This window comes from Leuciscus leuciscus, assembly GCF_965113295.1.
Source record: "Leuciscus leuciscus genome assembly, chromosome: 5".
Classification (NCBI taxonomy): Eukaryota; Metazoa; Chordata; class Actinopteri; order Cypriniformes; family Leuciscidae; genus Leuciscus; species Leuciscus leuciscus.
The window spans coordinates 32,847,051-32,873,833 of NC_138729.1; the positions used below are offsets into that span (position 1 = coordinate 32,847,051).

Here is a 26,783-nt window from a genome sequence, read left to right on the forward strand (position 1 = left end):
AAACTATCAAAAATATTACATTGTATTTATCATTTTTATTTTATTATCATGAGTAAATTCTACTCTAACCTTTTGAAGAATTTCAGTAATGTACTTTTAAAATGTCTATTCATCAAAATATCCTGGGGGAAAAGTATCATGGTTTCAAAAAATTGCAGAACAACTGTTTTTGAAATTGAAATCAGCATTTTAGAATGATTTCTGAAGAATCAGGTGACTGAAGACTGGAGAGAGATAAAAAGTATTTCACAAAATTACTGTTTTTACTGTATTTTTAATTAAAGACTTTTTTTATTATTATTTGTAAACATCCCTTTGATTTCCTAACAAAATTTGCCTAAACATGGTAGGATCCTCAGTTGAAATTTGGAAACACTATGTAGTTTGCACAAGGTTCTTGGCTTCATTCTCATCAAGTAGAAAAGGGGACTTCAATTTCTTCTGTTCAAGGAAACGTTCCAGACCCTGTAAAACACAGCTGTTAAAATGTATCCATCCTATATTGAGATATACTGAGGGTAAGACATTAATGAAAAAAGGAGAGAAAGTGATGGAGTGCTACAGCTGTCTCTTTTGCTCTCCTGAGAACAGGAACACTACTCTGACATCATTCGCTCTGTTTCACATCATGCTCCATATGTTCACACTGGCTTGTTATCCTTTTTTTCACTCTGTGCCTCAAGGGCCAATCTTGCCTCTTTTTGTACTAACTCTAACATTTTGTAATTGAATGACTTTTGAGCTAAATATGTTAACCTGAGATCCAATAACTGGACTGTTTTATCAGTATTAGCAACTCCAGTTTAAAGCAAAAGCTCCGTATTGTCATAAAAGTAGTAAGTCCATTTTTACCTCGCCAAAGTATGATACAAGTGGAGAGATTTCACAAATTGCTGGGGGGTCTTCATTCGGTGCCATACTGCAAAAGAAAGAGTAGACCAAGTCAGCCACTGTAAACCACATGCCCTGCTGTCCATTTTAGGAACTGCCTCAAAATAGTTCATTTTCCACATGAACAGGCATATTCCTTTCAGGTTAAACCATTTGGAAGGTATTGGATTCATAACGAGAATGGTGTTGATTTTTTGAAATTTCTAGAATTATAATACTTCAGGAAATTTACATTAAAAAGGATGGTTCACCCAAAATGTTTCATTCTGTCATCATTTACTCACACTCAAGTTCCAAACTTGCTGAACACAAAATAAGATAATATTGAAGACTGTCTGTAACCAAACAATTGATGGGCCCAATTGACTTCCATAGTATTTTTTCCCCACACTATGGAAGTCAATGGGGCCCATTAACTGTTTGGTTAACCATATTCTCCAAAATATATTTTGTGTCCAGAATCTTGTGGGTGAGTAAAGGATCACAGAATTTTCATTTTTGGGTGAACTATCCCTCTTAAAGGAAAAGGATTTTTTTTGTGAACAAATTATGACATTTACATTAAATGAATAGTTAACTCAAAAATGACAATTGTGTCATCAGTTACTCACTCTTCTCATGTTGTTCCAAACCCATAACACTTTCGTTCATCATCAAAACACCAATGAAGATGTTTTTAATGAAATCTGAAATATTTTCGTCCCTCCATTGAAAGTCTATTTACCAAAATTCTGATGCTTCAAAACATCCATAAAGAGATCGTAAAAAATAAATCCATATGAATTGAGTGGTTTAATCCAAGTCTTCTGAAGAGACATGTTTGTTCTCGTGTGTCAACCAAGTACGTTTGAGCTTTCGTTACATATTTGAACGTTCGTAACATATTTTAGTAATATATGTATATAATAATCAATGTACAGAATAAAAGCCTAAATTCAATCTGTTGAATTCACTGAGATCATGTCTCTTCAGAAGCCTTGGATTAAACCACTCATTTTATGTGGATTTCTGAACGTTTTGAACGGTCATAGTTTGGGGTAAATAGACTTTCAATGGAGTGACAGAAATCTCTTAGATTTCATTAAAAAAAGATCTTCATTTGTGTTTCAAGATGAACAAGGGTCTTATAGGTTTGGAATGACATGCAACTGACTACGTGATGACAGCATTTTCATTTTTGGGTGAACTATCCCTCTGAGTAATTTTGAGGACGCTATCCAAAACAATCTTTGGTAAAAAGGTGCCTTATGTACATTTACATTTAAGTAAATGACGTAATATTTTCTTATTTTATGAAGATAGTTTGTGTTATCACCTGTGTTTTGAGGGGATGGGTTTATCTTGTTCATCCAGGAAGCTTGCACCAGCTGCCAGAGCCCAGCGGTAATGTTGCGCTAACAAGGATCGGCGTGCTGTAGTTGGTGTATCCAGAGGAGCCCCATCAGCATTTTTCAGGGGTGAGAATTCCTCTTCTCTCAACACCTCAAAAGCGACAAATTTCCTGCAAGAAGAGACTATGATAAGAAAGATGGCAATTTCCGAACTTGCCAAAATGAACACTAGCAGTAAACACACTTTGAGAACTGAAAGACGTCAAAGACAAATTTCTCCATTTTGATGCCATTGGGTTTGGTTGGTTTCACCAGGTTTCCCTCTCCATCCACAAATGCCACTTTTTTGATTGCCACATGCTGCTTCAGCTGACACTCAAACTTTCTGCAAGGAAAAAGCATTGAAATAGGAAATATTTTGTACAAAGGGCTTTGTTTGCAGATTAATCCGAGATAATACGTTGCTAATTCTTTAATAAAATGCTAGTATTCTGAGAGCATGTGCTTTTTGGGATTAACCTCAATATTGACTATGCAAACAGTTACATCTGTGATGTATTAGGATATATTAGGTGTCCCTTTACAGGTATAACTAATCTTGTACCGTCATGTACATTGACAAAAGTCGATACAAGTACTAGTCTTCTTGATATTGTGCATCCTACTTCTTGTTATTATAATACAGTATAACAAAACATTATAATTTATTATATTATAGCAAAAAAAGCCATTTATGGACAATGGTTGACTTTACACATAAGAAACACATATTGTCGATGACATACTCAGCCACTTCCTTTAAGAAACCTCGTGTAAAAAAGTGGTTGCAGATGTTCCCAGCACTGAACAGAAGCTCTCCTCCTGGGCCTCGCAGCTCTGAGGTCTCTGGTTGGATCTCACTGTACTCAATCACCTGATACAGACCGTCCACACGACATACCACTCCAACAGGCTCTGCAGGATAGGCCTTATCCACCACCTGACCAGAAAAAAAGGTAAACATAGCTAACTGGATGCAAAAACAATAAATAAAAGAAACTAATAATGGTAAAAAGAAAAGAAAAGAAAAAAAAGGATGGTATCTAATTCAGGCCTACAAACAGTATATTTTTACCTTGGCACCACAGTCTGCTCCTTTGTTTACACAAAAGCCAATAAAGACTGGGTCTGCCAGCTTCACCAAGATGTTGTCTACACAGTACACGTGAAGATACTCCACACCCCTTCTTTCCATGTCCTCTAAAATCTTGTTGTCCACTAGGGCACGATAGAGGCCGCCGTTTCCATCTGAAGTGGACAAGAAAAATATACATTTTATTTAAATGTATTTTTATTTAATTCATTTATGAACTACCTATTACTAATTAAAAAAAACGAATAAATAAAATACAAAATTAGTATTCCTTCTGAAGCCAAAAATGTTTTGCTCTGACCTGGCGCCATGGCTATTTTGCTTTTCTTCTCCAGGATGATCTTTCCATCAAAGCCAACTGCTGGTATCATCCTTTGCTCAAACATGACCACATTGGATGGACATAGACCGAAATATTCATTGTCTTTGAAGAAGTTTTCTGTGGGTCCCAGGGTGAATTCACTGGTCATTATGTACCTAAACACACATCATTTAAAAACAATTCAATACATGTTCTTCTGTTATTTGGAGGCTGTTTATGGATAAATGCATTAGGATTTCTTCAACTACAAGCACTGTCCAAGAGGTAACAGATCTTTCTTTTTATAAAAGAAAGTTTATTTTTATTTTTTACCATGTCAACATTATTTTACCCATTTCCCAGACCCAGACTTTCAAATATCAAAACCCAACATATAAATATTATTATTTATTAATAATTTCCACCATAAAATTATTTTAAACACTATACATCATTTGCACAATGTGGTGGAAATGACATTTGCTGGTCCGGAAAAATGACCAAAATTACATCCACGGGGCCAAAAGTGTTTCAAGTTGCAAAACACCCACATGTGAACTGCAACTAAAAGAACCATACCATGGTACTGTGCATTTACAACCATGCTTCACTTTGGCCAGCTCTTGCACCTTCTGGATACGCTCAGCCTGGAGCTGGTACAGGGTTTTCCCACTTGGAAGTCCAACATTGTACATGCCCTTGGGATATGACACTCCAAGTCGAGTCCCTTGACCACCAGCTAACAGCAAAACAGCCACTCTGCCCCGTGAAATCTGCAATAACCCTGAAGAAAGAAGTATTTTACATAGTGTGCATTAAATGCCTTGCTACTTTTGAACACATTGCAACAGTAGCCTATTGTACATTATTTTGAACGTTAGAGTCCAAAAGAGCTCTTGTACCTTCATCACCCCACATCTGAAGTGTTTCTTTGTCACTTTTATGCACACTTCCAATGAACTCCGGAGGAACGGGCTCCATCCGCTCGTCTAGCCGACCATCAGCACTCGAGTGGCGGCTTGCAGCCGCTGCAGCCGCTCGGCAATGCTCGAGTAACTCTTCGGGCTGAAGCTGAGATATCTCCTCCAGAATTGTATCCCTTTCTTCCGCACAAAGTTCAGCCCAAAACTGTAAAACATGACTCTGCCCTGCAGTTTCTAGCCTCGCTTTAGCTTCCTCGAATGACAACATTTCTCTACAAGAAGACTAACACATTAATGATATGACAACAATCGCCCAGTCGAGTCTCGTATGAGTCCGGATCCTGTTTTCACTGCCTGCAACTCGTGACCAGTGAACATTATCGCTGGAGTGGCATATACTAGTTGCAATAACAGAAAACCAGTCAAGGAATAAGTTTGGGAACTCCCTTTAGGAACATAGTGGCTGACTGTGTCTTAAAACCTACTTAGGCTGCCTAGCTCTTTCCTCGCAGCTCGACTCAGTTTAGATATCAAAGTGAATCAGAGCTGCGTTGACTCGGAACGTCCCAAATGCTGTCTGTAGGCAGCTCAGCAGGTTTCGAAACACATCCAGTATTTACTCTAGAACTGTGGATGAATGACTTCCTCAGAGAGCAAACCGCTGTCATGTGATTAGTCCTGCGCTAGTCTGCTGAGTCGCTCTTCCTCTTTTTTTTAATCATTCAAATATTACCACATTAACCCTGTAGAAAATAAAATGAACTAAAATTGACTAGAATAAAGTCTCATTTGGAAGAGCAAAGTAACCAATATGGTGGAATGCTACCCTCCATAAACAGAATCAAGAATAACTTTATTTAACCGTTATTGTACAAACATAAATATTTCCGCTCTACATTCAGTTAATGCATTTTACAGAGGACAGTTTATTTTCCTTTATTGTCCAGTAAACATTCTTGCATTGATTTGCACATCTCAGCATCAACTAAAACTTCACAGATGTGTCATCACATCTAAATGTTTAGATATGTTTTGCAGAACAGATATTTGGATATTTCATTAGAATGTAGCCTATGTTTATGATATTCAGGGGACCCCAGCAACAGAACATTTTGATATACACGGCAAACACTGTGCATTCACACTCACAGAAGCCGTAACACGGCTACCAAAACAGCAGAAAAGTAAGGCAATAGATTACAGGCAGTCTCAGAGCGGCATTCCTTGATTGTGTTGAACGCCACAAACAAACAGAAATCTAAGCCTTTAGTCTCAGGACTACTACACGAATGGGTCTAGCCCACAAGTTCAGAGCAGTCCAAAGATTTCTCCTGTGAAAGGTGCAAAATGCAAAACAAACAAAAAATAGAAAGCTGCATTCATTATGAGGCAGGCTCAAATACAGCTTTTAAAGCCCTGTAAAGACTCCACAGTGCAATTTGTGCATATTCAGACAAGACACACACATACATGCATTACAAAGAATGAATTGATTCAAAGGGAATTGGGCCACAGCTGAGTTCAGTTCAACTACCATCGGGACACAGAAGGGTATTTGCTATTTTTTCAGTCATGTATTGAAGCTTGAAAAAGGCAAACTGTTAGGCCTGCACAAAGTCATTCATACAAGTTATATATATTTATATGCAGATATCAGTTCAAGAGCTCAATGGAGACGAGACTCAGGAGGCACATCTGCACAGGAGTATTGGAGACCATTAAATTCTCCCTGAGAATCAAATCATTAGAAAAATATTTCAGTCATTAACACCATCTCCCTACATTTCCCCCAGAGTCTAAAAGCAGCTTTATTTTATGTATAATTAAGGCAACTATATTAATACTAAAGTTTTGTAGAATAACAAAGGGCAAAAACCCATTGAACTGGAGGGATTTTTGGGCTTCACATGCAATAGCTTTAAGTGCAACTTATTTTTTCCTTGTCAATAAAAAAAAAAAGCAAGTTTGGAACATTGGGGTGCCTATCCTGACAAATGTCATATCCAAATATACAAGATATTAGCTGACTGCTGCAGAGTAGATACATTAGCAACAACATTTTTCAAAAGAAATCCTAACTTAAACCTATTTAGTGTTTTCTTTACAAAAACTTAAACTTTTTCCCCCAACCTGATACAAACATTAAACATAAATGCTGAAAAATAATATATTTACTTAAATCACAACCACTACAACTACTGAATATCATTCCATTATAAATCCTCCTAATAATTCAAGTCTGGTTTATTTCTTATTAAAATAAAGTGCTTAAATATGTTCCTTGACTAGAGTGTTATAGTCCTGTTTGCAAACTAATACTGGTGAGAAGTTATATTTACATTGCAGTTGAGCAGATCATTTTTTATCAGTTAATTATCCAGGATTGTTTTAATGTAACCCCTAGACATGGAACTCAACCCACCACATTTAAACTGGTGCTGAATTCTCAAACCCAGGTCATTTTATTCTCAAACTGACCCAGTGTTGAAACTTTTTTCTTAATGCTTGATTAGCTGCCAATCACCATTAGGAGTGTGTGCACAATCTTAATTTCAAGGATTCCTTTTTTTTTTTAAAGTAACTTTCAATGAATGTTGTAAACAACATTTAAAAACCAACAACAATGAAAAGCCCTCCACAATATTATTTGGACCATTTGATGAATAAGACATAGGGTTCAAATATTTCCCTTGTTACACTTGTAACTTTTAAGATGTCAAAACTGGCATGTCAGTTAACGTAATAATACAAGTAATATAAATTATGTGAGCGAAATGCAAGCATATGAAAGTGTGACTGAAAATGGGAGCCTTGCCCTGTCAGCCCTTTATTACAGAACACTGCCATCCAGTGGATGAATGAGTCAGTGATCTGAAAGGGCTGCATCAGGATTACTAGCATCATATCTGCCAAAGCTTTTAGCACATTCAATTCCAGTTGTGCAGTTTAAATGAATAAGTTAATGGATGAAATATTATTTTCTCTAAGAAAATAATATTTCATCCATTAACTTAATCATTATATGGATATAATATATCCATTATATTATACTAAATGCTTTAGTAAATCTGGCTCTTTGAAGCCATCAGGTGTCTGGCCCTTCCTTTCCAAAAAGCATATCTTGCATATTATTGGTCCCAACTAAAATATAACTACCACAACCTGGTGACCTCACATGACCTCAGGACTGGAATAAGGGAGTGTTGGGATCCAATACAGATGCCATTTTGAGGTGCTCACATTTTACTTGCAGCTAGGATTGGGTTTTTTGCCCTGTTCTAATATATTCCAGTTACTCTTCCATTCACAGATCAAACGTCAGGTCTTTGACGCAAAGGTTTCTTCTTCCGATCATGCGAGCTCTTTCTTGGCCAAGTGTTGCTACACTTCCCCTTGAGTGCAAACCGGCCCTCTAGGATGATCTCTTTCACTGGTCCAAAAGAAAAGTTGAGAGGAAAAACAAAACCCATTAAGGATTTAACAGTCTTTGGCTTCCCCTCACCGGGATTGGACGCCAAGGGTGATCTTTAGGTTCTCATAAACCACGTAGCTGATGCTAACAGCAGGGATGACCTTCATAAAGTTGGGTGCCAAGCCTCTATAGAGTCCAATTGCACCCTCTGTCCGTACAATGTGTCTGAAGAGACCAGTCATGGTCATCTGAGGGCTGCCTTCCTGAGAAGCCGCTAATAGATGGAGAACGAGAACAAAACACAAGTGAAAATAAATCCATTAGACTGTGACAAAGAAACAATTATAGTTTACTTTGTGAATGATAATAGTAGTAAAGAATCAAGCCTTGTAATGATGTATTTGAGAGGTTAAAGACTTACCTTGACCCTGCATACGTGTCCTCACTAAGGCTAATGGGTAGCTCGCTAACTGTCCACAAGTACTAGATATTGTACCACAGGCTAGCAGCACAAACACACCCGGATTGACACTGTCCGTAGCAAACCTCTGCAGCCACGAGTTCTTTAGTGTCTAGAGATTAAAAAAATAGAATAATATTTACAATATAAATTAATCATAAAATAATTATTATATGACATACATTTTAATAAATAAAATATAAAACATAAAATATAAAATATATATTAAAATAAATAAACGCATGCCATCCGGAGTTGTTTTAGCATTATTTATTGCAACCACAAGTCCTTTAGAGTCTACAGATAAAAAAATAAAATAATAATAATAATAATATTTAAAATATAAAGTAATAATAAAATAATTATAATTACATAACACATACTTTTTATTAAATAAAACATAAAATATATTAAACATTTAGAAGGTAAAAAATAAATAAAAAAAATTAAATAAACAAATGTAGCCCAGTGTTATTTTAATATTATTTATATGCCATTATAGTATTTGTTAATATTTTGAATAAGCTTTTATTTTTATATTTTCAGATTTAATTTTAGTGCTTTTTTGTGCTTTTTCAATTTTATTAGTCATATATATAAGCCATACATTGTTTCGTCTAAGCATTTTATTTCTATGCTTTAATTGAAACAATTCAGATTTATTTCAATTAATGGAACCTTTTTAATAGTTTTAGTTAACAACAACAACATTGATAAAAAAAAATATATATTCCTTTTTTTTTTACTGTGTAAAAACCTACCTCATAAACAGCCAGGTCTATTCCAGCATAAGGGATGATACCCAGCATATTGGGAACATAGCCCTTGTAGAAAGCTGTGAGACCCTCCTTCCTAAATATATATTTAGCACAGTCCGCGATACCAGAGTACTGACCCGTCCTTCCCAGGGCAAGACGAGTCTTTAAAACCTTTAAAAACACACAAAAGTGTTTTTGTTAAAACTCCAAGAGATCTGAAAAAGCAATACTTTGTTTGGTGTAGAAAGACATCACCAAAACTTGATTTAGTTTCAGATTCTGAGATGGCAGTTATTCCTTAAAAACTGGAATTTTTAAAATGATACATTACAGACACATGATACAAAGAATGCATGGGAGGTCTAGTGAAAGCATATGATTAATACTTATTATCTAAATGACAGATCAAAAAGCTTATTTTTCTTTCTCAAAGCAGTGCTTACATTTTTTTGTTAAATGATTGTTTATGGTCTTACCTCCATGGGGTAGATGCTGCTCTGGGCAATTGCTCCTGCTAGAGACCCAGCAACCAGCCTCTCCAGGATCCCCAACGTCTCCTGATTACTGCCAATCAGCCGCTTAATCTGAAGAACGGGGCAAAAGAGCTTTAGAAATCACAGATATAATAGCTAGGAGCAGCATACAAAGTTTTATTCTGTTTTTTTTCTAAAGACACCAAGAATGATACAAGAAATGAACAACATTAATGTTCTTTAAATATCAAATAGCTATGCTCAAACATGTTTATTGTTTAAACATATATTACATGTTTGAACAACAAGCTACCTGCTCATATGCCATGAATTTGATAGCAGATTCAGGTGCAATCTTCAAAACGTTGATACCGTTCCCTCGCCACAGTGACCGGACTCCACCCTCACGGATCATTTGGGCGAATCCTCCGGCGATACCCATGGAGTTGCTGCGGGTCGCGTGAACCTGCCAACATCGTTCCAGTGGTGAAACATCTCATAATGAATGTACATGAGAGGTGACCATAAGAGATAATATCACATCACATAGGCCTATACATTTTCCAAACTTAAATGTGTATTATTCAGTAATCATATGATGTGTGCTATGTTCTATACAGGTCTCATACCTGCATGAGAACTTTTAGGCGGTCCAGAGGTGCGGTACAGGTACGGGACACAGCACCTGCTCCACCTCCTGCTACCAGGTGTCGCCACAACATGCCCGTTTTCTTCTCCTCTGCTGTAAACTCATCAGGGACAATCATACTTTCCCCTACATCAAATATCTGCACAGAGGAAATGACATCATGTACAGTGAGAACATAATGAATGGACAATCAACCGGTTAGGTGATTTATCATTAGTACTAGAAAAATTTGAATGTATACGAAAAGATGAGAGATATCTGTCTTAAGCCGAGTTCACACTGAATGATTTTGGAAACCGATTTGGCCGTCTGAGACAAATTTTGCAAATCCTAAAAGATTCCTCTGATCCTAGGCTAAAATATGAAGTCTTTGACAGTTAGTTTGACATGTTCACTGACAGCCGCTTAATGACCGTTGTGATAAAATTGTACATCCGACGAAATTCTGACAAAGTCAGAAGAGTTGAGTCACAAGCCGTTTCTCAATGTCAAGGAAGGATCCTCGGAAGCCAGAATTTCGAGGATGCTACGTCATCGACATCCATCGAAGGACTGTTCCAATGTCGAGGATCCTCGGAATTTCAACCAAGGACTGAGTCCTTCGTTCGAAAAATACCCATATACAGGAAAGGATGCATATGTGTAGCCTTCGCGCTCTCAAATCACCCACAATCCTATGCGCGCAGCTTTGCTATCTTTTTCCAAAAATTCTAAATGTCGGACGTTAACGGAGTCGGACGTTAAAGGAGTCGGAGCGTTAACGGCGCAATATGCTTTCAAATGTAAGTATATTTACGTTACCAAACATTTGTTTAAAAAAAAAAAATACATCCATTATGTTATGGTTCAAATTGATCCGCACTGTTTAAACACACTTGACAGTCAAAGAATCAATATGATTAAAAAGGAGTTTATTGATTTAAAAACGATTATATTGCCTCAGTGAACAGAACTGCGTCCATAGCAACGCTCTGTTTTTCATTTTCACTGACGCAATGACGTGCACTTGCTAGCCTGTTCCAGAGCCGTTGAAAAACGTGTTCTCTCCGAATGCTAAAGAGGAGCCTCGCCTAGCCTCTGAAGGAAGTGACTTGGAAGGACCAGTCCTGCCAAGGAAGTATCCTTGACATTGAGAAACACCTACAGTCTCACAGAAGTGTGACTTCTATGACAACCGTCAAATTGTCTTGGTTTTTCAAGACAAGCCATGACAAAAATTTATGTTTTTAACGCGTCTTGACTTTTGTACAGTCTGACATTAATGACAACTGAGATCTTACAGTGTGACATGGCTTACAGTGAGGATCATGATCGTACAGTCTGACATGCAACAATCGTAAAGAACCATTATAAATCCCACAGTGTGCACCTGGCTCTACTCTTTTTCACCATGACTATTTCATTTTTTATTTATTTAGTTCTGTCTTTTTTGTAATATCAATTTATCCATTTTTATTTTCATTAGTTTTAGGGGGTTATATTTTATTAATTTTATTTATCAAATAACATACTGAATTTGTGATAACATAATAAAAAAAATCCAGAAATAATTGCCTTTTAATTTTCAAATCAAACTGACTCTTTTGACAAATTACTCTTTTGTAACACAAGTGACTTCTCTGTTCACCTGGGTATAGGTGCTAGAATAATCCATGAGGTGGATCTACCTCTCCAGTGTAAAAAAGGTCTCGTCAGTGACGTCAAAACACTGTTGATCTGTTTAACAGGATCAGACTGGATCACAGTGACGTCCTTTTGTCCCATTCATGGAGTATTTCAGGTGCAAGGAAACAAATTTAACTAAGCAGGCTTAGTAGGACCGAATGACTAAGGTGGAAGAGCATCTCTAGTTTTAATGAGATCTCTGGTGTACAGTATGTCAGTGATGCAAGTAAAGGCAATTTACATAACAAAGAGACTATAAAAAGTACCAAAACCTCCTAAAAGGAGCAATGAGAGACAGTTGGCGCTGAAAGCAAAGCTGGGAACTTTGAACTACATGGCAGGACGGTGTGGTCGTGTTTTACCGTGGAGTGTTTCCAGTAGAGGATGATTTCAGGAATGTTCTCAGCAGGGTGAAGCAGGTGGTAATCTCTCCACTCATTCCAGTCAATCGTCATCGTACCGTTTTTATCCATACTATTCAAATAAAAAGACAAAAAGAGACTAAAACTAAATAATATGTCCATTTCTTGTAAGCACTTTTTTTGGCTCTTGATTTTTTAAATAAGACCAGCTTGCACTTAGATAAGAAACTGCTTAGACCTGCATTACTTCTAACAAAATTAATCATATACAGTCAAGCGACTAGAAAATAAAATTATTCACATGCACAAACATCCCAGCCTTTTTATTTTGAATTCCTTCTTTAATAATTTTAAGAATATTTTCTTTTGCTAAAAGTTATATTATTGACTTTCCCTTAAAAAGTAATAATATTATTGAAAACCCTTAAATATATAAATCATTGGCTTATTCAATATTTCAAAAGCATCACCCATATGGGACAAAACAGCTTCTGAGAGAAAGAGAGAGAGAGAGTATCAAATATGCAACATGAAATCGCAGAGATGAAAGATGAAATGCAAATGCAGAGCAAGACAAACATGCAGGGAAAAGACAGCTACTTACTACATTATAGGGGCACATATATTACCCCTCCTTATTCTGATAAGATGAGCAGCGAGAGAGTGGGTGTGGGATCACAAGAAGGAGAGAGTGATAAAGAAACAGCATATGACCAAAGACACGTAACACCGTCACACAGACAGTAAATAAAAAAATAACTTATTATAGTAAGTGCTTCGTTTAATTTAAAACACCTGTTGCTGTTTTTTTTTTTTTTTTTTTTTTGGGGGGAGGGTTTTTAAAAACTCTTTGGAATTGACTGGTCATAAAATGTTAAAGAAACATGCTGAAAAATGAGAACCAGGAGATGTGTTGTATAATCTGTGCTGGTTGAGGTTTCTCAGTCACCTCAACACTATACAGATCAGTTAGGCTTGAATCATTAGCTAGGTATAAAAGACTTAAGAGAAAAAGGGAGATTGGCAGATAAAAACCAGTTAAACAACTTACCTCTTGAGGATCTTTTCAGCCTGTTCCTCAGATATATGAACCCCAAGGTCTCTTAGTGACTGCATGATCTCCTGTGAGTCTATGCGACCTGCAGATTTAAAAGAAAATGTGGTGAAACTGAAACAATTGTCCATTTTAAAGGGGTCATGAATTGAGAAATCAAATTTTCCATGATCTTTTGAGGTCATTGTACTATAAAAAAATATCCTGTAAGTTTTAAAACTCAAAACAGTTTTTATAAAAACCAAGCTCCCAAAAATGTTTTCATGCCTTAAAATAGCTTGAAAGTAACACCCTTGCATCATTTAGTATACTAGGATCCATAAAAATGAAAATTATCCCCGCTTTCACTCACTCACACCAGCACAGAGATTCACTCGGTCAACTTACTGAGGTAAATGCTCCACAATGGTATCATTCTTTACAACATCGAACACATAAAGGTAATTAATATGATTCGCTTTTTGATTGACAACGTTATCAAACAGCTAATAGTGCTGTTAAATGTTACACAAACCAAGCTGTTACGCAAGCTGCCTTCTAAAAAAATCTGTATCCTTAAAAATGCTTTGAACATCATAGAACGTCAGTGAAAAACTTACCATCGTTCTTTCGGTCAAGACTCTTGAAGACCAGCCTCAGTTTCTTCTCATGGTCCCTCAGGTAGTGCACAAACTCCTCAAAGTCCAACTGGCCATCCAAGTCTTTGTCTCCAGCCTTTACGATTTTCTGAAACACATATGCAGAAATCAACATCAAAACCTCAAGATAGAACAACATTTTTTGAGGACAGTGAGCCGGTGTTGTTCGGGGTGTTGAGCTAATGGGGCACTAGGGACAGACATATGGCCTTTGTTTGTTGAAGATAGCATTGAACGGACCATGTTTAACATTCTCATGAGCATCAGCTTTATGAGGCCCATCTTGACAACGTTTGACCTTTAGGACACAAGCTGTCTGAACCATTGAGCAGCATATAATTGGAGGTAATGGAAGGAGATGGAAAAGAAGAATCAATCATTGACCTGAAGTGTTCTGGAAGGACAGAAACAAAAGAGAATGTGTTTCCAGTTTTAATGGCTGATGTTGCTCAGACAGTGCGTGTACCTTATGGGGTGACAAAATCATTGGTCTGTCCACAACTTAACTTTTTCAACCACAAGCAGACAAATGAACACTCCACCCAGTGACATCAGCACTTCAGAATGAGCCACTGAAAACTAGAACACTGAGTCAGATCATTTATGTTACTTTCTATTATGAGATTAGAGACTAGTGCATAATGATACCTTAGCTAAAAAAAAAAAGTGTCTGAATAAAAATTCCCATCTACTGTTCATAGACTACAAGAACTCATAGCCATACAAGCACATACAGTCCATAAATGGAGTACTTTTTTCAAGAATGAACTGTGCTCATTAAATCTATACCACAGGAGGCCATACAGTTAACTATATATTAGCAAATAGGATAACAATAACAACAATTATAATAATCCATTAATTAATCATCATTCAAGAGAAATTGCAGATTAAAATAGCCATGACAGAGACAGGTACAATCAGAAGCCATTCAGATTCTGTCATGTCTGACAGTCTAATGTGCATCATTTCAGACCGTCAAGATCACAGGCCTCCAGCCAAGTCTCAAATAGCCCTGTCGTCAGTGTAAAGTAGCTTAAAGATAGCCATCGTCTTCACACACTCAATCCGGACGCTGCAATGACTCAACTGCAGACAAGTGGGTCATGAGAATGGAAACGAGATTTGGGGGTTATTAGCCTTCTGAAGTTCAGATGGTCTGTGACAACGACCATCAATTCTCTAATAGAATGAATCTGAAGAACAAGAAGGGAAACAGAAAGAAATGCTTGCAATCTGACTATTAAATTCTATAATATAAATATTAAAGTTCCTTTAAGTTTACAATATCGATTATTGACATTTTGTGCAAATAAAAGGACATTTGATGTCCAAGCCATTTAGGCATAAACATAAAAGTGAGTTCGAACTCTGTAAAGGACACAGGAAGGGATTCTAAAAGCAGTTCAAACACGGAAGTCAAATAATCTGGATTAAACTGATTCATCCCATTACAAATCAAGTCTTTAGATGAATGGACAAGAAAGACACACAGGTCTTGGGCTCATAAGGACTTTTTTTTTACATTGAAACTAATTTTCCTCAATTTCTATAAAACACCAAACCCATAGGTTACATTTTGGTAACTAAAACAAAAACCATTAAAAATCATTTTCGGTATTTATTTATTTTTTAGAAATGTTACCTTGGCAAGTAACTGAAATAAATAAGTTTACAGTAGGTCAAATTTACTGAAACAACAGTTATAAAAGTGAAATTACAGTAATAAAATTACTTATAACTAAAAAACTAAAACTGAAATAACAATTAAAACCTAAATAGAAAAATTATAAATGTAAATGTAAAAAATAAAAAATAATTCAAAATATGAATAAATATTATAATAGTATATAAATAATACTAAAATAAAACTGTTTGAGGCTAGGCAAAACAAAATGTTATTACATTGAGAAAAACACTACACAAACTTTTTTTAACATAATACAGATAACATACCTTTCGCCATTTCCTGTAAGAATCGAACTCTTGTGATGGAAGAAACAAACTCAACTTAAAAAGGGACTTCAGCTGTGCCGGTAAACTATCAGACTCAAAATACTCAAATTCTACCCGTTCTGAGATATGGGCAGGCACGTAAAGGCACAAACACAACATGTTCACCTTAAGAAAAAAACATGAAAACTAAAAACTTAAAGGAACACTCCACCGTTTTTTGAAATAGGGCTTATTCACCTTCTTTCCTACATTTAGATAGGTGGGCAAATGCATTTTTGTCTCAGTGCATGCATTGTTTTAGTTTGACAGGGTCGGCGCTAGCTTAGCTTAGCATAATGAATGGAATCCTTTGTTGCCAACTAGCATGTCCTGAGTAAAAGTGATAAAAAAATAAAAAAACCCACCTAATTACTTCTTGTGGCCTGCGTATTCACAACAAGTACAAATAGCGATGCAGATTAACACTAGACGATTTCCTATGCAGATATTGACTTGGGACTATATTAGGGGGAAGCACAGGTGAAGCACTGCTACTTGGGCGCAGAGATATCACGCCCAAGTAGTAGTGCTTCGCCTGTGCTTCCCCCTAATATAGTCCTTAATATATAAGTCAATATCTGCCTAGGAAATCGCCTAGTGTTAATCTGCATCACTATTTGTACTTGTTGTGAATACGCAGGCCACAAGAAGTAATTTAGGTGGGTTTTAAATTTTTTTTATATCACTTTTACTCAGGACATGCTAGCTGGCAACAAAGGATTCCATTCATTGTGCTAAGCTAAGCTAGCGCCGACCCTGTCAAACTAAAACAATGCATGCACTGAGACAAAAATGCATTTGCCCACCTATCTAAATGTAGGAAAGAAAGTGAATAAGCCCTATTTCAAAAAATGGTGGAGTGTTCCTTTAAAGGCAAGGTAAGAAAGATACATATGTACACAGCTCTTGACTGTTCTTTAAGTAACCAGGACTATGATGCAGGAATTTCTCACACATGGGATTAGGGGACGTCTAAAACCCACCCATTTTAAGGCTTGAACTGCAACCTGCAATGTAATTGGCTCAAGTCATTTACAGCATCACCTTCTCACAAGGCTTATCGGTGTATCAGGTTAACAAGTCATGTAACAGCACAATTCTGGAAAATTCACATACTTAAAATAAGAAAAACAGACAGAATTTTATTTGATTAATCTAATTCAGTGGTTCTCAATCCTGGTCCTGGGGACCCACAGCTCTGCACATTTTATATGTCTCCTTTATCTGACACACCCAGTTCAGTTCATAGAGCTCTTTCTAAACGAGATGATGATCTGAATCAGGTGTGTTAAATGAGGGAGACATACAAACTGTGCAGAGCTGTGGGTCCCCAGGACCAGGATTGAGAACCACTGATCTAATTCAACAATTACTTTATAGGAAAAAAACACTAATATATATATATATCACACTTAATTTCAGATCCCATAAATTACCCATTTCAAAATACATTTTAACAAAACTCTCCATATGTGACCCTGGATCACAAAACCAGTCACAAGTATCACGGGTATATTTGTGGCAATAGCCAACAAAACATTGTATGGGTCAAAATGATCGATAAAGATCATGTTCCATGAAGATATTTTGTACATTTCCAACCATAAATATATAAAACATTTCTTTTTGTGAGTGAATGCAGCACAATCGTGAACATAAATGGACAACTTTAAAGGCGATTTTCTCAATGTTTAAATGTTTTGCAACTTCAGATTCCAGATTTTCAGCTGTATCTCAGAAATTGACCCATGTGACTGGTTTTGTGGTCCAGGGTCACATATACGTCCTAAGGGACACTATCTGTTCAGCAACAACTAATTAGTGAAATTGGTGGTCAGAAAACATGAAACTGAGCACTTTACTGAGCGGTTTGTGATTAATCTCGTTGGGCCCTAGAGATAACAGAAAATCCATCTGATAACACACATTGTAATGGGGTTTAATCATGTCACTAGCACATGATCTTTCACTAATTAATCTGACTCTGACCAGGTGAAATATTTCTGACAATATTTAAAGTCAGTTTTTGATGTTGTTTATATGTCTATGTGTTGTTTTATTATGCTTTAAGACAAAACGTGCAAATTCATAACTCAACACCATTGCTGAATATTTTCTTCTTTAAACTGCAGTGAAAAAAAGACGTGGTTTGAAATCGCAGTTGTTCTCTACGTCACAAGCATGTTGTAACCAATCACGTCATCGTGTGGGCGGGCTTTAGCATATCATTAACTGAAGCTCTGAAGCAGAGTCTCAAAAACCAGGTTATCCCAGTATATTTTTCTGTTGATATGAAAAAAATCGGGTAATTTTAGCAATATAGTTGGTGAATTCTGTATATGATGTATATTATGAACTACTGTATATACCTTTCTCCACTGATGTTTTAAATTGTTCAAAGTGTTTCTAAGGATGCTGATTGTTAGAAGGCAGCTGTCTAACTCTGAGATGGTGAACGGGAACATTGTTTGTGTAACATTAACAACATATTATTAGCAGTTTGATAACGTAGTCAAGCCAAAGGCTAATCATATCAATTACCGTTATGTGTCCGACATTGTAGAGAGCGACACATTAAATGCATTACCATTCTGATACATCGGCTTATAGATGATGTATAATTCACTCATCCACTTCTTCTGAATCAGTTTCTGTTTCATACATGTTAAACATGAATTAGGCAATACCAGTATTTCCACTTGTCATTGTGCAGCGTTTACTACAGTAAAGTTAACCGAGTGGATCAGTTATTCTGAACTGGTGTGATTGAGTAGAGGCTGCGATAGATCCTACTAAATGAACTAACTGATCACTAAATGAAGCAAGGGTGTAATATGTAATTTTAGTGTTCAAAGAGGAGTTTAAAGGGATAGAATTATGGACTACAGGGGGACTTTAAAAAGCAACAGAGGCTGTAACCCACTAAAGATGTGGGTTACATCAATAATTAGGGGGAGGACCAAGCTAATTTTACATGCATAGTAGGACTTTGCTTAAGTCTAGAAGAAAAAAAAAGAAAAAAAAAACCTTCACAAAATTAAATGCTGACTATAAGCTGTTTGACTGTTCCTTTAATATAATTACAATAAAAACACAAACAAGTGGTATTTCAGAACTTCTCCTGATACTATAACAGGCATAACCTCTTATTGATTAAATTTTTTATCAGAGTTCAGATCATGTGCAAACATCTGTTGGAATATCTGACATTTTTTCATTACAATGCTCCTGTTTTCTCAGACACCAATATGACATGAAGACAATTTGATTAAAATAATAGCTTTTTACTATTTTTCCATAAACAAATGAGGAGATGTGAAATATCATCCATAGTTAGGTTTTGATCGGGTCTGAGCTGAAAAGACTTAGATCAAGAATCATAATGTGAAATAAATTGCAATAATCTTATCTCACTGATCATATAGCAGTTGAATTGTTATCACATTTTCCCTCTGGTCTCTGGAATATAGGCTAATGCATGAGCAATATAAAGACTCGATGTGGTAATTCTCTTTGTAATACCTGCTGGAGATCCTTAGGAGGCGCCACCATAATCAGCACTGTAGTTTTCCTTGTGGATGTGCTCTTTACTTGATCGACTGAATCTGCCTGTGTACCTGGTTTCTTCTGGCCTTCTTTTATTGCAGCATCTTCTACGTTTCGTTCCTTAAGTCCATCATGTGACCCTGTGGCACCATGCTCGCATGCGGTTACCCCCAGAAACCACTGGGAAAGGGAGGACCACAGTTCCTTAAGCATCTTCGTGAAGATGCTCCAAGTCTGTTTACTCTTGAGTACTTATGAGTTTGTGTATTTGATCAATCACAACATCCAGCAGTGGTGTGAGTTTTTGTTGTACCTTGGTATTTGTAAGAACTATCAATTTAAGTCTACAGATGTTTTATGTGAGTGTATAGAGAGAAACTGCTTAGGCAGTCATGTGTGAGGCCAGGAGGATGAGGGCAGATGAGGACACTGCCACACAATTTCCAAAACTCACTGGCATATCCGACAGAATTTCCACAGTAACCCAGTGACCAAGTCAAAACTTTGAAATGCCGTATATGACCAGTTCCAATAACTGCTCCGAAATCATCTCAAACCTACAGCATCTTTCCACAACAAACTGTCCAGAAAACTTTCCCAAAAAATTGTTCTTCGCAGAGTGCAAAAACATGCAGGTAAAAAAAAAAAGGAAATCATTCACTCTTCAAGTGACTTCACTCCACAACCTTGGCACACCACTGCACAGTAGCCAAAAACATGAAAAAAGACAACTTAACTAAAAGAATCTAAAATGCTCACAATCAATTTAACTATAAAAGCGATTCCATGTTTCAAGTGCGTGTATTCCTTGGTGTCTACAAGCTTCTGCAGGTTGGCTGCATCTATAGCCGGCAAAAAGTGATGCAGTGAAAAAAGCTGCAACCTCACTGCAGCTGTGCCTCAGCCAATCAGAGCGCTCCACACTGGCTGCCCCTGTCTGACAATTCACAGGCAGCCAATCAGAGGATGAAATACAGCCATTTGATGGAGTGATCTCTCACACACCCAGCAATGAGGAAATTCTGCTGACTCTTTTTTCTATCATCATCAGGATCTCCCCTGTATCGCCTCCATGGTGATTCCAAGCACTTCTAACACTTTAATACTCACCTATACAAATACATCTGGGCATGCACAGCAGGACATTTTAATTTTAACAAATACATCTTCCCTCCTTCATTTTACTTGTAAATGTCAGGATTTCAATACAGCTCATTTGAGCACAATCTCTTTCTATTGATCAGACTAAAACTGCAGCTGCACCACAATTTATTTCACAGGGAGGTCTAAGATCAATATTCAGATCTCAGGAACCTACCTTTTTTTGCAAATTACACTTTGATACAAATTTTATGCATGTATATGATTATAATAACTATGTAGTTATCATATATATTTAAAGGCTTAGTTAGTTCACCCAAAAATGAAAATTCTTTCATTAATCACTCACCCTCATGTCGTTCGTTTCGCTTCTTGTGGAAACTCAAATATGCCGCATAAAACATGAGAATGAACCATTGGTTCTCGCAAGTCAAGCGAACTTGCTTGAGGAGCTTACGCTTACCACAACTGATGTGTGAGCTGATGAATGTGAATAAAAGCCTATGAAACGAATTTATATGGATTAGTTTTATGATCTCTTTATGAACTTTTTGAAGCATCAAAGTGGTAGTTGCGTAGCTGTCAATGGAGGGACAGAAAGCTCTCAGATTTAGCCTAATTAAAAATAGCTTTATTTGTGTTCCGAAGATGAACGAAAGTCTTACAGGTTTGGAACGACATGAGGGTGAGTAATTAATGACAGAATTTTTAAATCCAATAAAATGAGCAAGTGAGACAAAGCCTGTCCTCAATAGGCCATTAGAGGAAATGCACAAAAAAAACTGACTTCATATGAGGTTCAGGTGCACGTCAGTGATGTTACTATAGTAAATAAATCATTTTCCCAATCACTGTAGTGGTTCCCCCTTTCCTCCAGGGGGCCCTTGCACTCCTAAACTATTAATATGTGACGACAGAGAGATCCTAAATTATTCACCCAGACCTTTGAATGTGATGAGAGGTCTGGCTGCCAGCTTTTACTGCACTTAAAAATACATTGAAAATAAAGATAAAAAGCATGAGAAAGCACAAGTATCTAGACAGAACATAAAAGGCATAATTCTTTTATTTGAATGGAGAGGATTAGCTACTGAAGATCGACATTAGCAGGTTTCTAGAAGACTCTAATGTAGTGATCCACTGAGGAAATGATTTTCTGATGCGGGTGGAACTGGATAGCTCTATATGTGGCAGGTTTGACATCGTTCTGTTTGACTTTTAAGCAGTTACTGTGCGATAAAAGTGAAAAAAGTGTCTACATATACTGCGCCACAACAAAGCTGTTAACCTATTTAAGATTAATTTAAAAACTCTTATAATTAAAGACCTATAGCTTCTTATGTTTCTTTAACCTCTATCTTTGAATGTCTTTGAATAGAAAAACTATGAGCCAGGTCCTGTTCTTACATACGGCTAGTGCTGTATTATTTGCATTTATTTTCTCACTGCATCTGCAAATCCAGCATGCAAATTAAGTCAAGAATCCACAAGTGCAATCTACCCATGATCATTTAAGTGCTAGGAAATTATTCTTTCCCTCCATAATTGAAGCAGCAGATTTCATTCATCTGTGGGAGAGGTTATGAATTATGCAGTAAACTCTCTTGACCTTCATAATAAAACATGTAATAACACAGTTACTGGTCTATTTGAGCAGTGCCAACAAATCTAAGCTGGTCCACTATAGAGGAACTTTCGGTTTTGTTCAAAGTGCTTTTGTTAGTTGTCAAACAAAAGAATTCTTGATGCGCAAAAAACTGCAGCCAGGCTTTTGTCCAAGACTGCCGCCATCCCAAAAAAAAAGTCTGACCTTAAGGAAACCAAGTCTCACTCAAACCATCAAGCTTTATAAAACACCCATAGATCAGTATGAGTAATGTGGAATGCAGAACATGCTTGTCTTCATTATAAGCCAATGAGTAAACCACCTCTGAAACTTCCCCTCAATTCATATTCAGGAAGTCTTAATATTATGCTCTGAGTAAATTATAAATTTAGTCACTTAATCAACCTCCAACCCTCCCCCATCACAGAGGGAGAGACGGGGGAGGAAGAGGGAGAGCTGCCGGGTGGTAAATCATAAATGACAGCAGGTTACGTCCCGTCTCGTGACTTAGCTACAGAAACAGGCCACATTCCAGGTGATCAGTATCCAAGATCTGAATCCCTGATGTACAGGATGCTCCTTTTCCAACATGCTGCTCTGGCTAATTGATATGAAGTAGTTGTATAGCTTATTGTTTTTCCTGAAGGACTGATTCTGAAAGTGAAACATTTTCTGCCTTCTCTCACGTCCCATTCCACAAATTTATGTTGCGTTTTAAAATATTACAATCACCCAAAGCAGGTTCTGTGTATTCTTCCCACTCTGTGAAACTTTACCACTCTTGTTTATCCTCATTATGTTGCTCTGTATGTTCTCAAGAGACTCTTTTCAATTATGCATTTCCTTCTCCTTTGCACAATTGCACTGTAGTCTAGATTCATATCTAATAAACTTGAAAGTGAAAATGACACTGAACTCTGAATAGAAAACAAGATGTCAGTATATGGGCATCCTCAATAATGCTTATACATAAAATAATAATAATAATAATAATATTAAAACAATATAAATTAATAAAAATACATGTATCTTTTTATTAGAAAAAATATTTCAGTGTCTGACAGCTGTTGTTCCAGCTAAATAAGGATAAAGACATCTTTTATTGACTAAAATTAAACTAAATATGGCTCCTTAAATGTATATTTTGGGTGGACAGACACCCACACGACTGCCCCAAAACAGAAACTATGCTACAAAAACTGCAATTAATATCATGATGTGTAAGCATTGCTAGTGTTCACCTAACAATAAAGGTCTTTTTGCCATATGTCCACATCAAACACACTGAAAACAAGTGTAATCCTCTCTAGGAAAAATAGCAATCCTCTTCACACAGTGGAGAGAAAGGGGCACAGCTGTCTTTTGTGGCACTGTATTAAGCAAATGTCACTCAAATCTGCTGGTTTAGTGAGCAGCCTCACACGAGAGCTGTGAAAGTAAGGATCTAATGGTCTGGAAGTACAAAACTTCTGTTCTGGGGTTTAATAAATAATCATTTATAAACAAAATGTGTTATATTAAAGGGTTAGTTTCCCCTTAAGCCATCCTGTATATGACTTTCTTCTTTCAGACATATCCTAGCTCTTCCAAGCTTTTTATTGGGAGTGAAGATGCTAGTTTTTTTATAACGACTGGCTTCCAGTAACGGCCGTACGCAAGTCGAATTCTGGCTGAAGAGTGACCTCTGACCCGACGTATGACAAAAGATGTAGGAGTTAGCGTAAGCTTAGGTGAGAGTAGACAACTCTCACGGTTCAAACAAATAGGGCTGGGTAACAGACTCAAGCTTCTCTTAATATCGAAAATTCGAAATCCTAAAACAATTCTCTTTAAAAATTCTCATTTTAGACTTCTAATTCGTGACCCGTGTTTTAATTTGCTCTATCCTCTGCGCTTTGTGTTCATCAATACATCATGCGTCGGATCAGAGGTCACTCTTCCGCTGGAATTCGACTTGCATACGGGCATTACTGGAAGCCAGTGATTATAGTTTATAAATACATCACTTCGCTTCAGAAGGTCTTTATTAACCCCCTGGAGCTGTATGGATTACTTTTATGATGGATGGATGCGCTTTTTTGGGTTTCAAAATCTATGGTACCATTCACTCCGATTATAAAGCTTGGAAGAGCCAGGATATGTTTAAATATAACTCTGATTATGTTTGGCTGAAAGAAGAAAGTCATATAGCCTACACCTATTAAATTATGGGATCATTTTCATTTTTGGATGAACTAACCTCTTTCCTAAGCCTATCCTCTCAATGTGTTTAATTTGACATATAAACCCATCATAAAATCCCATCATTTAATTCAATAATTCAATCGTGCTGGATATAAAGGAGATAAAGTCACTCACCATTAGTTCATGTTCAGTGCGATGGACGCCCAGCTTTTTCAGTCCGATGGTCAGGTCGTTGACACAGATTCCTCCGTCTCTGTTGACATCCAGGATCTGGAAGAGCACCTTGAGTCGGTGCTCCTGCTCGGGTCCCCCGCACACCGGGCACGGGCAATGATGCGGGGAGTCGCAGGACTCATCATATCCGTGGTCCGAGAGTGATGTTGCGGATAGTGTGGAGCCCACAGTCCGGCCACCACCTCCGGGATCCGAGCCCTCATACTCCTCCGAGCGGCACTGGCAGAAAACTCCGCTGAGCAACGGAGAGACGAAAGAGCCACGCTGATGCATTTCACCCGGGCTGAACTCCAGACAGTGTCACGTAGTAGAGTCTCTGTGTGAGCGTAGGGGGAGCGTGAGCCTGTGGCTGGTTACCCGATCGTTTTCAGTCAAGATACGTGACAGATGTGCACTGAGATAAGCTTCCAAATACGTCTAAAGAGTTATCTATTCCACAAGAGCCTCTTTACTTCAACTATTGGTTTGATATGTTTTGGAGTAAGTTTCGAAATTGATCGCTCATTCACTCGCTATAGCGGCGGCATTCAGGGCTCCGGGTCATAGTGATGAGCTGGAAGAATGTCCCAACGATACTCCGGGTTTTAGAATGTCAAAAAGCGCAGACAAATCAGCTTACTCCGGCATTTACATCGCTCTGAATCTCTTTCCGGATACAAATCCCTTAGTTTGTGAATTTCTAAAGGTAATCCGGTTTGAATTGGCGGTCTGGATGACAGCTGATGCAACGAGAATGCCGGTAAGGCGGGCGGAGTCTCGTGTTCGACCGGAAATGAGTAACAGAATGAAAGGGGAGGGTCCTTTGAAGCGGGAGGGGAGGGGCCAATGATGTGAGTGATGGACACATGCAGTTACCAATCACTTTTTGTATACTTGTCACGCCCCAATATTTCTGTTTTTCCCGCTGTAATTAGATAATAATAATAATAATAATATAAATATTATTATTATTATTATTATTATTAATAATATTAGAATTACTTGTAATTATTGTGAATTATGATATTATAGATATTATTTATCTAGCAAATGCAGATTTGTAATTTTATGCTTGTGTGTGTAATATGCTGTTAAATTTGACCCTGGAACCCTACTTTTAAATATTCCAGTGGGCAAATACCTACATTTACTCGTCATCACTCAGAATCATATACATCACAGGCTAGTGATCAAATTCCCCCAAAAAATATTTAAGAGAGACGCCTGCTGGGCAAATCACAGAATGCAGTTTTCTGCTGTTTAAAGTAGGATTTGAATTTCCTTTAAAGACAATTTCCTAAAGTGCCATTAGCTTTTTATACTGGAGAAACACACCAATAAGTTAATAACAACAGCTTTGTGTCTGAAGATTATTAATACTGCACTGTAAAAAAAAGTTTCTGCCTTACATTTTTAAGTACAATCAACTTGGATGTTTAAGTCATTTCATCTTAAATTGCATTAACTTGACTTTAAAATTTTTTGAATATTGTCTAATTTATGAAAACATATAACAAATGTTTTACAGTGTGTCTTCTAAATAATGAAGGCCGGTTCAGCCACAAGAGTTGAAGGATTGTATCAAATCTGCAAGACTTTACCAAAAGCAAATTGTGGCAAGCATCTTGAAAGCCATGGGTTTGATAAACTTCAGAACAACCTGATGCATACAATATTGCATTTGCATTAAATATCTATGGCAATGATGTAACTGTGAAGAAGTAAACTGACCACAAGTTTCATTCATGACCGATTCTGTGTATTTGAACAATTTGAACAAATCTTAGTTAATTTCTAAGTTTCAGGAATAAAATCACTCCATTCAGCCATGTTTGCACATTTGTTGCCTTCCAGTAGACATATATATATAGACAGGGAAATAATTGAGTGTGCGACTGAGTGAGGTACACAGAGCTTGGCTGTTCCTGTCTCCACCAAACTCCTGGCTCTCCTATTTGTGCACAGTCAGAACTGCTAGCCTGTCTCCCCTTCTGAAACCTCTGTACTAATCACATACTTTTCTATTTTTGCCATGCATGCAGCTATGACTCAGTAAACAATACCTGTAAGAGAGCTATAGAAACAACAA

The 26,783-nt window shown here is 37.1% G+C and overlaps 2 protein-coding genes across 3 annotated transcripts; both read right to left on the minus strand.

The window, feature by feature from the left end:
• Nucleotides 1-244: 244 nt before the first annotated feature.
• Nucleotides 245-5,293, minus strand: uap1l1 (UDP-N-acetylglucosamine pyrophosphorylase 1 like 1). The gene is made up of 9 exons (XM_082170654.1): nucleotides 4,558-5,293; nucleotides 4,235-4,439; nucleotides 3,656-3,831; nucleotides 3,337-3,509; nucleotides 3,008-3,201; nucleotides 2,467-2,607; nucleotides 2,207-2,392; nucleotides 853-919; nucleotides 245-465 (listed from the first exon to the last, which is right to left on the minus strand). Exons 1-9 carry the CDS (start codon nucleotides 4,844-4,846, stop codon nucleotides 376-378), a joined length of 1,521 nt encoding a protein of 506 aa, XP_082026780.1. The 5' UTR covers nucleotides 4,847-5,293; the 3' UTR covers nucleotides 245-375.
• Nucleotides 5,294-5,412: 119 nt separating this feature from the next.
• slc25a25b (solute carrier family 25 member 25b) lies at nucleotides 5,413-25,495 on the minus strand. Of its 2 annotated transcripts, none has more exons than XM_082170652.1 (10): nucleotides 24,656-25,495; nucleotides 14,011-14,137; nucleotides 13,409-13,496; nucleotides 12,358-12,469; nucleotides 10,311-10,469; nucleotides 9,995-10,147; nucleotides 9,685-9,792; nucleotides 9,212-9,379; nucleotides 8,412-8,562; nucleotides 5,413-8,264 (listed from the first exon to the last, which is right to left on the minus strand). In XM_082170652.1, exons 1-10 carry the CDS (start codon nucleotides 24,986-24,988, stop codon nucleotides 8,077-8,079), a joined length of 1,587 nt encoding a protein of 528 aa, XP_082026778.1. In that variant the 5' UTR covers nucleotides 24,989-25,495; the 3' UTR covers nucleotides 5,413-8,076. The 2 variants fall into 2 exon arrangements, with proteins under 2 accessions (XP_082026778.1, XP_082026779.1); XM_082170653.1 differs by lacking the exon at nucleotides 24,656-25,495 and adding an exon at nucleotides 16,006-16,200.
• Nucleotides 25,496-26,783: the final 1,288 nt, after the last annotated feature.

Coding starts and splice junctions, on each gene's coding strand:
- uap1l1 (XM_082170654.1), bottom strand. CDS start 4,846: ATGTTGTCATTCGAGGAAGCTAAAGCGAGGCTAGAAACTGCAGGGCAG. Junction 3,832..4,234: donor TGTAAATGCACAGTACCATG/GTATGGTTCTTT, acceptor ATGTGTGTTTAG/GTACATAATGACCAGTGAAT. Junction 466..852: donor TTGTATCATACTTTGGCGAG/GTAAAAATGGAC, acceptor TGTGTTTTACAG/GGTCTGGAACGTTTCCTTGA.
- slc25a25b (XM_082170652.1), bottom strand. CDS start 24,988: ATGCATCAGCGTGGCTCTTTCGTCTCTCCGTTGCTCAGCGGAGTTTTC. Junction 9,380..9,684: donor GCAGCATCTACCCCATGGAG/GTAAGACCATAA, acceptor GTGTTTTTAAAG/GTTTTAAAGACTCGTCTTGC. Junction 8,265..8,411: donor GACACGTATGCAGGGTCAAG/GTAAGTCTTTAA, acceptor TCCATCTATTAG/CGGCTTCTCAGGAAGGCAGC.